The sequence below is a fragment of the Aquarana catesbeiana genome, linkage group LG05 (genome assembly GCF_042186555.1).
Source record: "Aquarana catesbeiana isolate 2022-GZ linkage group LG05, ASM4218655v1, whole genome shotgun sequence".
In the NCBI taxonomy this organism is placed as follows: Eukaryota; Metazoa; Chordata; class Amphibia; order Anura; family Ranidae; genus Aquarana; species Aquarana catesbeiana.
In genome coordinates this window covers 46172592-46186988 of record NC_133328.1, presented here as the reverse complement: position 1 = coordinate 46186988, position 14397 = coordinate 46172592, and the positions used below count along the sequence as shown (strand labels likewise).

At 43.1% G+C, this 14397-nt stretch overlaps 1 protein-coding gene across 4 annotated transcripts in view; it reads right to left on the bottom strand.

Moving 5' to 3' along the window:
- The window catches only part of SLC25A40 (solute carrier family 25 member 40), a 74940-nt gene that overhangs the window by 21558 nt on the left and 38985 nt on the right, over positions 1–14397 (bottom strand). The window contains exon 10 of one of the 4 annotated variants that reach the window (XM_073629680.1): positions 481–945. The exons of 1 other annotated variant lie outside the window; for it this stretch is intronic. In XM_073629680.1, the coding sequence (XP_073485781.1) occupies positions 770–945 (176 nt within the window). In that variant the 3' untranslated portion in view covers positions 481–769. Of the gene's footprint in view, positions 1–480; positions 946–14397 lie in introns of those variants that run through there. 2 more of the 4 variants (XM_073629681.1, XM_073629677.1) reach the window with 2 other exon arrangements.

Below are 14397 nucleotides of genomic sequence, written 5' to 3'. Positions count from 1 at the left end.
GAGAGCAACCTAGGGTGACAACCATGGCTCCCTCCACAGATACAGTGGAGGAATGAGTGTAGCCACCCAGGGACAGAAAGTGTGTTATTTGCAGGATTAACAGGTAAAACTAAAGCAAAAGAAGCTTGAAAAAAAGAAAACTAATGCAGCCACCACACCAAGGACTAGTAAACCACAATATATTACATTTTTAGTTAAATACACCTTAAGCATTAATTATACACATTTAAAATGTCTTACATTTGCTTTTTATTTAAAAAAAAAAAAAAAGGTTTTCAGGAATGCATAAATCTGCATATAGTATATTTTTGCGATGACCTGAGCACCAGCTCTCTATATATGTTATTAGTATTAGGGGAAGTATATTGTATTCAGGGGTGGAATGGTAGGTAGGTTTACTGTCTAATAAATATGTCTGATTTCTGTGTCACCACTCTGCCAGTTTAAAAGAGAGCTCCACTTTAAATCCCCATTTTCCACACTCTCCCTGCTGCTTTTCCAAACGGAAAAATATGTTAGCGATGTAAATATTTATTCCCTCCGCCCCCCTCTGCTGGGACCATCTCTCATTACAAAACAGAAGAGAAAAGTACATTATTAATTTTATTTTTTTAAATTTTAGCACCAAAAACAATTAAAAAAATGCTTTCTGGCTTAAATCATCAGATTGTTGACAAGGAATTCACTTTGCTTGTTGACCGCCCTGTTGTGGAGTTCTCCTTTAAATACAACCACGCTGTCCTGAAGTAAAACTGGACTGCCCCTATGTTTATGTACACGTCCTTTTTTTATATGGCGATGTGGCACAAGTTGCTTGTTCAGGCATTGTAACGTTTCTGTTGGAAGCTTCACGTTTTCTGTGCCATTGCTGGGCCGCACGGCGGTGTGCCGGGGCCGTCTTTTCTATTTTTGTATGTGCCAGGAAAATCCATCCATTGAAAAGAACTGAGAAATAAAAACTTGAATCGACAACAAATACGCTGCAGGGATTTATTGATTATTGGAAGAAAAGGTCTTACCTCCGTCGCACTGTTTTGTCTTGACAAGCCTTTGCTGAAGTTAAAAGCCAAAAACCAACCAAAATGCAAAGTATTGCAGCTTACTAAGCCTAAAGCTGGATACACACTATACAGTAAAACCTCGGATTGCAGGTAACACAGTTTACGAGCGTTTCGCAATATGAGCTGTTTTTTTTTTTTAAATCCTGACTTGATTTGCGAGCGTTGTCTCACAAGACGAGAGGATTCAAGCCTTTGGGGTGTGCAGTACCGCATGTGGCCAGAGGTGCGGGGGCACAGGAGACACTCTGTTCCCGAGTGTCTCAGAGCTTCTCCAGCACCCCCCCACCTCTGGCCACATGTGGTACTGCATACACTAGAAGGGACACTGGAACAAATTATCTGCGTTTCCATTGATTCCTATGGGGGAACTCGCTTTGATATACAAGTGCTTTGGATTACAAGCATGCTTCTGGAACAAATTATGCTCGTAATCCAAGGTACTACTGTGCAACTTTTTTTTTCCGATTTCCTTTAGATTTACCTTCAACTAGGTTAGTGCAAGGGCCTGTCTGATTGCGTACAAATTGCAAGTGTTTAGGTTTGACCTCATAGTACATGGTTTTGGTAAATCTAAATGAAAAGATCTAAAGAAAATTGTATGGTGTGTATCCAGCTTAAGGCTGACCATACAATATGCAATTTTCCTTTAGATTTACCAAAACTATATAATATGAGGTGAACTCCTAAACACTTTCAATTTGCATGCAATCAGCTCAGCTTCTTTATCAAGGCAGTGGTCGTCTTGGAGGGGATCATGCTCTGCTTCAGTATGTCACAGTACATGTTGCCATTCATGGTTCCCTCAATGAACTATAGCTCCCCAGTGCTGGCAGCACTCATGCAGCCCCAGACCATGACACTCCCACCACCATGCTTGACTGTAGGCAGGACACACTTGTCTTTGTACTCCTCACCTGGTTGCCGCCACACATGCTTGACACCATCTGAACCAAATACGTTTATCTTGGTCTCATCAGACCACAGGACATGGTTCCAGTAATCCATGCTTTCTTGTGCATCATCTTTAGAAGAGGCTTCCTTCTGGGATAACAGCCATGCAGACCAATTTGATGCAGTGTGCGGTGTATAGTCTGAGCACTGACAGTCTGACCCCCCACCCTTTTAACCTCTGCAGCAATGCTGGCAGCACTCATACGTCTATTTCCCAAAGACAACCTCTGGACGCTGATCACGTGCTCTCATCTTCTTTGGTAGACCATGGCAAGGCCTGTTCTGAGTGGAACCTGTCCTGTTAAACTGCTGTATAGTCTTGGCCACGGTGCTGCAGCTCAGTTTCAGGATCTTGGCAATCTTCTTATAGCCTAGGCCAGGGATCTTCAAACTACGGCCCTCCAGCTGTTGCGGAACTACACGTCCCATGAGGCAATGTAAAACTGACATTCACAGACATGACTAGGCATGATGGGAATTGTAGTTCTTGAACAACTGGAGGGCCGTAGTTTGAAGACCCCTGGCCTAGGCCATCTTTATGTAGAGCAACAATTCTTTTTTTTTCAGATCCTCAGAGAGTTCTTTCCCATGAGGTGCCATGTTGAACTTCCAGGGACCAGTATGAGAGAGTGAGAGCGATAACACCAAATTTTTTATTTTTTTTGCAAAATCTTTTTATTAAGTTTTATATTGTCATACAAAAAGTACCCAGACAGGGGCCAAACATTGCCCACGCAGGGGCATATCCCCTGATGCGGCTATAGACCGCACCAGGACACATCGTTCAACATAAACAAACTTACTTAACTATATCCCAATGGGGGGAGAGGTTTAATTCAGGAAAATCCATGCTCTGCATTGAACTGACATGATATTAGAACGAATGATAGTGGGTCAATTTGCTAACATATTACAACCATAATGTTAATTTAGGAATTGGTTACTGTATCAGTTGCCGTGGTATTATCATCTAACCGATAACACCAAATTTAACACACCTGCTCCCCATTCACACCTGAGACCTTGTAACACCAACGAGTCACATGACACCGGGGAGGGAAAATGGCTAATTGGGCTCAATTTGGACATTTTCACTTAGGGGTGTACTCACTTTTGTTGCCAGCGGTTTAGACATTAAAGTGGGGGTCCACCTATCCATCGTTTTTTTGTTTTTTTTTTAGTTCATTCACAAACTTTTCTTCTCAGCATTACATACTCACATATTGTGTGTAATATTTGCGCCTGTGTCAGATTTCGTCGGAAAGAATAACTTATATCATTCACTGCAGGCGGTTTCCATCTTCATTGTGGGCATTTGAAGCCCACAAGCATTTATTTCCTGGATGTGGTGAATGCTGTGCTCCCAGCATTCACCGCTCGTTCCCGCACATGCTCAGTGGCATCCTGGGAAGCCTGAGACTAGCTCCCAGGAATCTGGGAGAGGCTAGAAACACGCCTACTCCCATGGGAGGAGAACCAGGAAGTGCAAAGAAGAATAGAAAAATAAAAAGTAATTACGGCGATTTAAATTTTTTTAAACGGCATGTCAGCATCTAGGCAAGGAAGAGAATACATACAGATATTGTTCAAAATTTGGGTGGAACTCTGCTTTAATGGCTGTGTGTTGAGTTATTTTGAGGGGACAGCACATTTACACTGTTATACAAGCTGTACACTCACTACTTTACATTGTAGCAAAGTGTCATTTCTTCAGAGTTGTCACATGAAAAGATATAATAAAATATTTACAAAAATGTGAGTGGTGTACTCTCACTTTTGTGAGATACTGGATATATAGAAAAAGACAAAACAAAAAAAAAAAAGGAGAAAAAAAAAAAAAAAGGTATTATGTGGTAACCCAATCTCTGTTCTCAGCTGCATAAGGGGTTTAGAGAGGTAAGGGGGGAAAAACAGCAGCACACTGATTCTGCCAGTGAATGGCTGTGCAGGGGAGTGTGTCGACACAAGTCTGATCACTGGAGGACAAGCAGGCTGTTCTCCCAGCACAGCCAGAAAACTGACCATGCTTGGATGGATGTGCTCTCATGCCTAATGTGGTCAGTTTTAATAGAAACGCAGAGGGACTGGCAGGATCACCAGGGATTTCACACAAAGTGAGAAATATAAAGACAACAGGAATCTTTTCAACACAAGTACATGGTACAGCAGACGCATATCAGAAATATGAAATAAAACGGATCATCATTCACACTTTACATAAAAGACACCACTGAGTGAGTAGAAAAAAAATACTTTATTAGTTCTGAGGCTGACAAAGCCATACAATAGAGGGTTGCGTTCTTGACTTTTACAATCCATTTAATTCAAACATCCTAAAGGAGTACCTGTATCTCACACAATAAAGGAACATTTCTGTGTGCTAGACAAAAGAGGAAGCAGCTTAACACTAGGAATCAGTGTGAGAGAAATACCTGAACCACCACTGCTTATGTCATTGAAGAATGCTGGTTACCTGGCTGTTAACCTGATCCAATAGCTTCAGTAGTATTGGAGTTGCTGGCACAAGTATATAGATCAGGTGCTTAATTCCACTAGATGAAAATCCCAGGTTAGTCACTCTGGTTGCTCCCCACCACCCAGTACTGGGGCAGGGTTGTCTAGTGCCCCGGGCAATGATCCATGATTGCGCCCCCTTCCCCCACTGTTAATACCTGCTGTAGAATGGATCTACCATCCTGCATCCATTCTTTGCACCCTTGCTTCACTGCGCCCAGGGCACCCTCCTGCCCACCCCTTGTCCCGGCCTTGCCACCACTATGCCATTCAACTTACTAAGGACATTTTTTTAACAAAATATTCCTGTTTTTCAAATTGCCTGCAGGTGGCAGTCTGGAGGAGTTGGTGTCTGAGCAGTCTTTATTTACATGCAGACCACCCTTGGTAATGCCCATGTGTGATGCTGAGCCTCCATGATTGGAAGAACTGAAAACCAATGGATGAAAGGAGCAGGCCAAGGACAGTCAGGCTGAGGAGGAAAGGGGTAGATGATACAGAAAATGAGGTGGGCTCTGTCTGACTTGCTGCAACTTTTAATGCTCACTGTGAGAAGCTCACAGTGTGCAGTGAAATCAGAGTAAGCAACTTCAGTCCAGGAGAGGAGCCGGTACAGCTGCGTGAGACTGAAAGTTCAGCTTTAAAGCCCAAACTAACCCATCTTGAGTAGAGTATTAAAGGGTTGGTGCCTCTGCCATCTATGTAGACCTGCCATCTTCTGTACAGAATTCCCCCAACTGCCTGGACAGGAGATGATGGGAACTCAGACAAAATCGACTTTTTATTGAGATGGGACTAAAACATTAGACAATGGTTTGATTGCTGCCTGTGCTTCCTGTCCTGGTGACAACCGTACCAGCTGCTTGAATTAATGTCACAGGAGCAAGAAGTGAAGGACCGGCTCCTGAAAGGGGTCACAGACAAACAAAAACCTGACAAAATTTGTAACTCTTCCCACTCTATCCAAAACTAAACAAAAAGTTTTGCCTTTAGTTCTTCTTTTATATCTATATCTATATCTATATATATATATATATATATATATATATATATATATATATATATATATATATATATATATAGAGTGGAGAAGGATTAGAACCCCTGTCAGGTTTGTATTGCTGTCTGTGTTCCTGATTTATTTGTCCTGTTTACCATTATCAGCAAAAAATCCCAAATTTTGGGTTGTCCCCAGAATAATAGAGGGGAACTCCTCCAATGGGGACACTAGTTCTGGTGGCAACAAGGAATTCCCTTACAACCAGGATTTTCAACCAGGCATTTCCTCTCACCTCCTGTTTTAGCTAGGAGACAGGAAGTGAAGGAAAAATCTCCACAATGGGACACAGATGGCCAAAAAAAATCTGACAGGGGTTATAACTAGGGTTGCGCCAATACCACTTTTTTAGGACTGAGTACAAGTACCGATACTTTTTTCAAGCATTCGCCGATACCGATTACCAATACTTTTTTTAATGTCTAGTGACAGTTTTCAAAGAACAATTTTGTAAATAAGTAATTTTTCTCCTTCACTGATGTGCGCTGATGAGGCTGTACTGATGGGCACTGATATACAGCACTGATAGGTGCCACTGATGGATGGCACTGATATACAGCATTAATTGGTGGCACTGATAGGTGGCACTAATGGGAACGCACTGATGAACAATTGCTGACATAATAAATGATGAGATGAGAGTGAGACAATAACAATTCAACCAACTTGGAAAGGAAGGATTTTGCAATGCTAGTAGTAGTAGTAGTAGTAGCCTAGGATAAATACTATGACACCCATCTTGGTACACCCTGTACTCGGCCGCAGTAAGCCTACAGGCAGAAGGCATCAGCGGACATCTTGTTACACCCAGCCCATATAGTTAGTGAACTATATGGGCTGGGTGTAACAAGATGTCTGCTGCAGGCTTACTGCGGTCGAGTGCAGGGTGTACCAAGATGGATGCCGCAGTGTTTCGCCTCTGACTAGTATGGGCATCGGCGCAACCTTAGTTATAACCCTCCCTTATTCTTTTTTTTTTTTTTAATGATACCTTTAGTTCTACTTTGAAAAATGCTGGAATTAGACTTTAAAGCTGGAGACAGTCAGGGAACCAGCACTTTCAACAGAAGTAGTCAGCAGTAGTAATGTGGACATTTCCCCCAGCACTGGTATCCTATAAGGCACAAGAAATGCTTCATGTCACAGAGATATACTGGAACTAATTCACAGAGAATTCACTGGCTGAATGTTGGTTTAACCCACAGAATGTCCGCCTGTATTATGTATGGATAATGGGGGCACTTTAAAGGCACTGTAAGGCTTCATCTAGACATGTGGTGGGGGTGCAAGAAAAATGTGCGGGTGAGCCGTGTTTTTTTTTTTTTTTTTTGCCGTCCCCCAACTTCTTCCGCCTTTAAGCTGCAATAGGCAGCAGACGGGGGTGTTGAAATGCTCCACACCTGTGGCAAAGTTTGCCCGAAATGTAGCAATCGGCGGGCAGCAAGCCCACAGAAAGCTACACACTCAAGCAAATAGGAAAGTTTTGCAAACACCTTGCAACTGCGGGCAATGCACAAGGTTGCTGCGCATTTGTCAGCAAAATGGGGTTACAACAGGCAGTGAAGAAACATCAAATCACTTCCTCGCCGCCTGTCAGTAGCCTCTGAAGCGCGATCCAAGCACAGATTGGGCTTCAGAGGAAATAGATATAGATGCACGTCTAAATGTATCTTTAGATTTTTTACAACGGCAGAAAATCCTAGAGAAAAAAAACGCACAGCATGATTTTATTAACCGAACACATTGCTGCAAAGAGAACAGTGTAGGTGGCTTATTGTGTCTATTGTACATCTGCTATGGACATAAATATGTATCTAAAAATAATTATACCAGAAAATCAGTCAAAGGAGATCACTGACCACATCCCATTCACACTTGTGCGACTTGTCATGCGACTTTGGACATCAAACTCATACTCCAATGATAAACATTCATATACGTGCGACTTAAAGTTGCAGCGATTTCAAAGTAGTTCATGCACTACTTTGGTCCGACTTTTATGCAACTTTAGGGCCAAAGACTTCAATGTCAACCCTCACAAGCTGCATGAAAGTCGCACCTGAATGGTATACATGCAACGGTGGGACAACGAGTCACATCCAAGCTGCACTCATCCAAAGTCGCATCAAAGATGCTTGACTTTGGAGTTGTACAAATGTGAATGGAGCTGTGCAAATGAGATCCACAGACATTGTGGGTGTGCAGCTCTGCATAGAAACCAATCAGCTTCCAGGTTTTACTGTCAAAGCTTCATTGAACAAGCTGAAGTTAGAAGCTGGATTGGCTACCATGCCCAGCTGCACCAGATTCTGGGTGCTCCGGTTTTAGTAAATAGCCCCCACTGAATGCAAGTAAAGAAAAATATCCAATACATGGAAATGGCAACAAAAAAAATAAATAAAAAACTCTTCTTCATACACCGACATCATAAAATACGAAACAAAGTTATGAAACTCCTACTGAAGATAAGCAAAGATGGACAATACGTAGGAAAAAAAAGAATATATACAAATGATGTCTTCTCAGTAGACTGAGGATCAGCGATGGGAAAATTGATGTCCAACAAAGAGAAAACTAAAACTGGCACAAATCATTGGCACTTAGCGAATTGTTATCACAATATATAAAATGTGCTCATTCTTCCATACCTATATGAATGGGAGTCCCATATTACATTTCTGATATCAAACTGTGGTTCTCTTATGCGGCTACTAAAGATCTTTCACGTTTGCGCTAATGCTTACTGCCCTCTGAAAAGTGAGCTGTAATATATCACTTTTCAGAGTACAGTACAGCAGTGTCTCACAGGCATTCAGGAGATGCTTACTGCTGCCTCCTGGCACCTGTTCCTTTTCTTTTTTTTTACTTTTTTATTGCAAATGACAATTTTACACTGCAGGGCAACGGCAACTGCAGGACAAGAGTTTGCCTCGTGGTTGCAGAGAGGCCCCCGTTGAACTCCATGGCCGAGTCTAATAGGCAGCGCCATCTGTCAAATTGTGCAGCCGCAAAGCATCAAGATTGCAGGATGTGTACAGCCCTGTCCAGCTATATTGTTATAATTTGGGAGGGCAGCCAGGGGCTGGTAAAACTACCCCCCACCCAACCTCCCCCCCCCCCCCCCCCAGATGAAAAAGGCCTAATGCCACGTACACACGAGCAGAATTTCCGTTGGAAAAATCTTGGATGGTTTTTCCGATGGAATTCCGCTCAAGCTTGGCTTGCATACACACGGTCACACAAAAGTTTGATGAACTATCGACCATCAAGAAGGCGGTGATGTACCACACAACGACAAGCCGAGAAAATGAAGTTCAATGTTTCCGAGCATGCGTAGGAATTTTGCGCGTCGGAATTGGTACAGACGATCGGAATTTCAGATCGGAACTTTTTCCGACCGAAAAATTGAGAACATGTTCTCAATTTTTTGCTGGCTGGAATTCCGCCAGCAAAAGTCCGGTGGAGCATACACACGGTCGCAATTTTTGGACCAAAAGCTCTCATCGGACTTTTGCTGGCGGAACTTCCGCTCCTGTGTACGGGGCATTAGAGGTAAGTAGTGCTTAAAAATTCTTTAATAAAAACGGCAAAATGACACTGAGCCAGCAGTGGTGGTAAAATCTACACTATATTACCAGAAGTATTGGGACGCCTGCCTTTACACGCACATGAACTTTAATGGCATCCCAGTCTTAGTCTGTAGGGTTCAATATTAAGTTGGCCCACCCTTTGCAGCTATAACAGCTTCAACTCTTCTGGGAAGGCTGTCCACAAGGTTTAGGAGTGTGTCTATGGGAATGTTTGACCATTCTTCCAGAAGTGCATTTGTGAGGTCAGGCACTGATGTTGGACGAGAAAGCCTGGTTTGAAGTCTCCACTCTAATTCATCCCAAAGGTGTTCTATCGGGTTGAGGTCAGGACTCTGTGCAGGCCAGTCAACTTCCTCCACCCCAAACTCGCTCATCCATGTCTTTATGGCCTAAGACTGGGATGCCATTAAAGTGGATGTAAACCCACCACTCATGATTCTCAACTATTGCCATCTTTCTTATGTATATATGCCTCCTGCACGTATCCCTACCTTTAAAAAAAAAAAAAAAAAAAAAAAAAAAAATCGCCCCCTTCTGCACACGAGCCACGCAAATCTCAGAAATCCATGGGCGGGTCTATGCTCCGGAGCTAAGTGGGCGGAGTCGTGACATCACTAGACTCCCCGCCCACCTCTACACCCCCCCTTTGGCCAGGCAGCGTCACAAAGGAAGCAGAACGCGCTCACGGCCCACTGTGACTCCTGCGCATGTGCTACACAATACAGGCTGTAATAATAGCTGTGAGATGCTAAGTAGAGGGGGATGATGAAGCTGGGAAAGTACACTGAATGTCTCTCTCATGCTAGTGCATGAGATAAGGAAATGAGGGGTCACTCACAGCAAGGGGGGGAAGAACAGTATGTAGTGCAAGATCCTGTCTGATTGGATACAGATTATGGGATAGTTTAGATAATTCCTCATATGACAGTTTTGGTAGAGCTAAGGTTGATTGTATAGAGACTGTGCGGTCAGATTGTAATGTGTATGGTAAGCCTAAGGCACTTTTATAACGAATTAAAAAAAAAAGTTTCTGTACTTATTTGCCCAACATCACATGGGAAGCCAAGAAAGCTCCATATATGTGATGTCATAGATTACCATTGCATTAATAGGAAACTATTGCAAAAGCAGAGAAGACCCCCTGTGGGTAAGATTGTTACACCCAGTACAAAAATATCTCCTAATCACTTAATTTGCTCTTAAAGTAAAGCTGTCGCAAACTCAAACTCAGCCTGTTATAACATTGTGCAGAGGCTTCCATCAGTGTAAACCACATATAAAAAACAAATCAGTGCATCCACAGGTAGATACAGCAATATATATATCTGCAAATCTTGACTTTTCCTGTAAAGGTCAAGCTTGGCCCCTCCCCCTCCTGTGCCTTTCTATAGCTTAGCTTAAAGATTAGCAGCTTCATTGACCAATAAGGAGGCTAAAGCTATTCATACACACAAACCCTGTGAATGGAGGAATCTCCGCTGCAGGTTATTGTATTGAGACAGCCGCAGCATCCATGGCTGTCTGAGTACAGAAACAGTGACTGCATCTGGGTGTAGTCCATGGATATGCAGTCAGCGGACCTCCAGCTGTTGCAAAACTACAAGTCCCATCATGCCTCTGCCTCTGGGTGTCATGCTTGTGGCTGTCAGAGTCTTGCTATGCCTCATGGGAATTGTAGTTCTGCAACAGCTGGAGGTCCGCTAATTGCATATCCCTGGTGTAGTCATTGTTCAGCTGACAATTTTCTATGCAGCTCCTTTTTTTTTCTTCAACAGAAGTTTGAGCCGGGAGGCGTCGGGTTGCTGAGTCAGCCAAAAAAAGTATCTGGGTGATCTATGTACATTGCAGGGATTGTAACAAACTTTGGTGCAGACTCCTACCTGACTAAGCTTTTTGTTTGTCTGTGTCCATGTGCACAGTGAATCTGTATGGGAGTGATTTTATAATTATCAATCAGCTGCTGCACCTGCAGGGCTCTAATGAGGAAAATTGCGGCTTCTGCATCCCTTTAGCCTAGGCTCACACTGATGCGTTGCTGGAACCAGCTCAATTACAGCGCTGGTTCCCGCATCGCTCTTCTCCCGCAGGCAGTTCACTCTGCCTTCTGCGAACCGCCGCGGGTGTCATTAAATTGTTAATGACACCGCCAGATCGGTTCACAGATCGCAGTGCGAGCTGTGAACTCACACAGGAATCGGACCACATAGGCGAGAACACCCATGCAATCCGATTCTAGTGTGGGGAAAAAACGTCCCTGCAATATTTTCTGTGCAAATCCAATGCGAGTTCAGCCATACAACTGTATAGCTGAACTCGCATTGCTCAGAGATCGCATGTGATCGGCGCCTGCAGTGAGGGTGCGAATAACATGCGAGCTCTGAGATCGCGCTAGTGTGAACCCAGTGTTAGACGTGATTTCTCTTTGGGAGTAGCTCACCAAAATGACATTTTTGTTGCAGGCGATGCCCAAAATCTGTCTTTTATATGAGTGCAGACTTCTGGGAAAATTAGTGAGCCAATCACACAAAGTAGGAAATTATATTTCTTGGGGGCATTGTGTACAGAACGCCTCCAGGTAGACATATTGCATTTTACAGAAAAGGAAAGGTAATTTTTAATAACATTCAATTACAATATGACTTGTGTCGCAATTGTATACACGATTTTATTATTTTTATTATTTGCTATTTATTTTTCCACAAAAGTGGAGTTACCCTTTAAAGCAGGGGTGGGCAACCTCAGCACTCTAGCTGTGGTGAAACTACAAACCCCATCATGCCTCTGCTTCTAGGAGTCACACCTCTGATTGTCAGGGGCTTGTAATGTCTCATGGGACTTGTAGTTTCACCACAGCTGGAAGGCCGAGGTTGCCTACCCCCTGCTTTAAAGTGTTAGTAAACCCAGGACCCTGCATTCACTATATCTGGTCTCCCACAGTACACAGAACATGGAAATGCAATTATTTTAGTAAATAGAAACTGCTAAATACCTTTTCTCATCAACAGTATATAGCAGTCCTGTGACTTCTATCAGTGTCTGGTTAAAGCTTGTAGGAGGAGGAGTTTTTATTCCACTCTGACTGTCCTATCAGGCTGCAGGTCACCCTCTGTCTTGACAGTGCTGATTAGCCCTGTACTGATCACATGCACCCTCCCAAGAAAAAAAAAAAAACGAAAAAAAAAAAAAAACGAAAAAAAAAAAAAAACGAAAAAAAAAAAAAACGAAAAAAAAAAAAAACGGACTAACAGTACACACAAGATTAAGCATGTTCAGAGTGTCCCCGTGGCTCTGTTCTGTCAGGAGATGGATTGGGGACAGTGGAAGAAGGGGAGAATCAGAGAAGACAGGATCAAAAAACCTTTTTTACACAATGCAGAGGATTAACCCCTTAGGTTCCACAGTGAGTTTAACAAGCATGATTTACTGCATATACAGACTGATTTTACTGTTGGGGGTTTAGTAACACTTTAAGGATTTCATAAGGATGGAGCCAAGCAAAACATTTCCAGGAAACATACACATAACTCTAGTTACTTATGTATAGGGCTCTACTGACTATAATTACATGAGGTTTTCATTGACGGTCATCTATTTTTACATATTTTTTCATCAGATGCTTTGTCTGAATCACCTGAGTTTGTGAGGTTTACTATAATAAAACTAGACACACATATCCATAAAAAATATTCTGTAGCACAAAATAATCAAATACAGACTTAGGACTGTGAAAAATAAACTAGAAGACTCCTTTCACACTGATGCGCTTTTCAGGCGTTTTAGCACTAAAAATAGCACCTGTAAAAGCGCCTCTCATGCCTCCCCAGTGTGAAAGCCCGAGTGCTTCCACACCGGGGCGGTGCGCTTGCAGGATGGGAAAAAAAAAAAAAAAGTTCTGCAAGCAGCATCTTTGGCGCTGTATACACCGCTCCCAAATCGCCCTGCACATGAAAATGAATGGGCAGTGCAGCCGAAGCACCTGCATAGCGCTTCCGCAGCGCCACAACACGGGCACTTTTAACCCTTTCTTCGGCCGCTAGCGGGGGTTAAAAGTGCTGTTAAAACTACAGTAAAGCGCCGCGCTTTACCGCTAACGCACCCCCGCCCAGTGTGAAAAAAGCCTAATAGTTTACCAAGTTTTCTTTTTTTTAAAGTTTTATATCTGAATTCTCTCGTAACACTATTTACACAGTTAAATATTATAAATAAACTACATTTTATTAATGTGGGCTGCACTTTAAAGAAAAAAAAAAAAGAGGTTCATTTTGAATAAAGTAGGGAATAGTTAAGGCCCGTCAGGTTTGTTTTTTTTTTCTTTTGCGATCTGTATTCCCCCGAAAAGATTTCTGTCCATTTCCTGTCTTACAGACACAACAGAAGAGAAGAGGAAAACTCTCCAAAGTGAGAGGGAGTCCCGTCTCAAGCTGGCCATACATTATACAATTTTCTTGTTCAATTTCTGTACAACCTCCTTTAGATTTACCTTCAAGTGGTTGTAAACCCTCACATATACCCAGCGAAGTGACTGGCCTCAGGTGATACACAGAGATTAAACAAATCCTCCTACATACGTTGTACCTGATTATCTATAGCCGTCTTTTCCCTACATCTGTTCAAAGTGCATCATTTACACAGGATCTCTCAGCTCTAAAAAATCAGGGGGGGGGGAGCTTAAATCAGTGAGGAGAGGTCTGAGAGCTGATTGGAGGAAGGGAAAACCCCCCTTCATACTGCACACAGGAATAGAGCTGAGGCTGTCAATCACAGGCTTTGCCCTCTCCTGTCACCATTTTTCTCTTGGTGTCAGGAAAACTCATCAGAAGTGACTCATGCTTACAGCAGAGGAATGAAGCAGAAGAGAAAATATGACACTTAGTGCTCTGGATTGAGACACACTATAGGGATATGCTTTGTTCATATTTCATGCTTTACAACCACTTTAACTAGTTACGGACTGCCTGCCGCAGTTGTACTGTTGGCTCCTCTGCGGGAATCGGCGTCATTGTACGTTGGACACATACACAGCGATTTGTGGTCACGCGCCGCCCATTCGCGAGTGGGGGAGCCAACCAGCGAGTCCGGCAGACTCAATGTCCACCGACCACCCGCGATCGCTCCAGAGATAGGCAGATCTGTCAGTGTAAACAAACAGATCCCCGTTCTGTCGGGGGGGGGGGAGAGAGAGTGATCGCCTGTTCCCAGTGATTAGGATCGGTCTCCTCTTCCA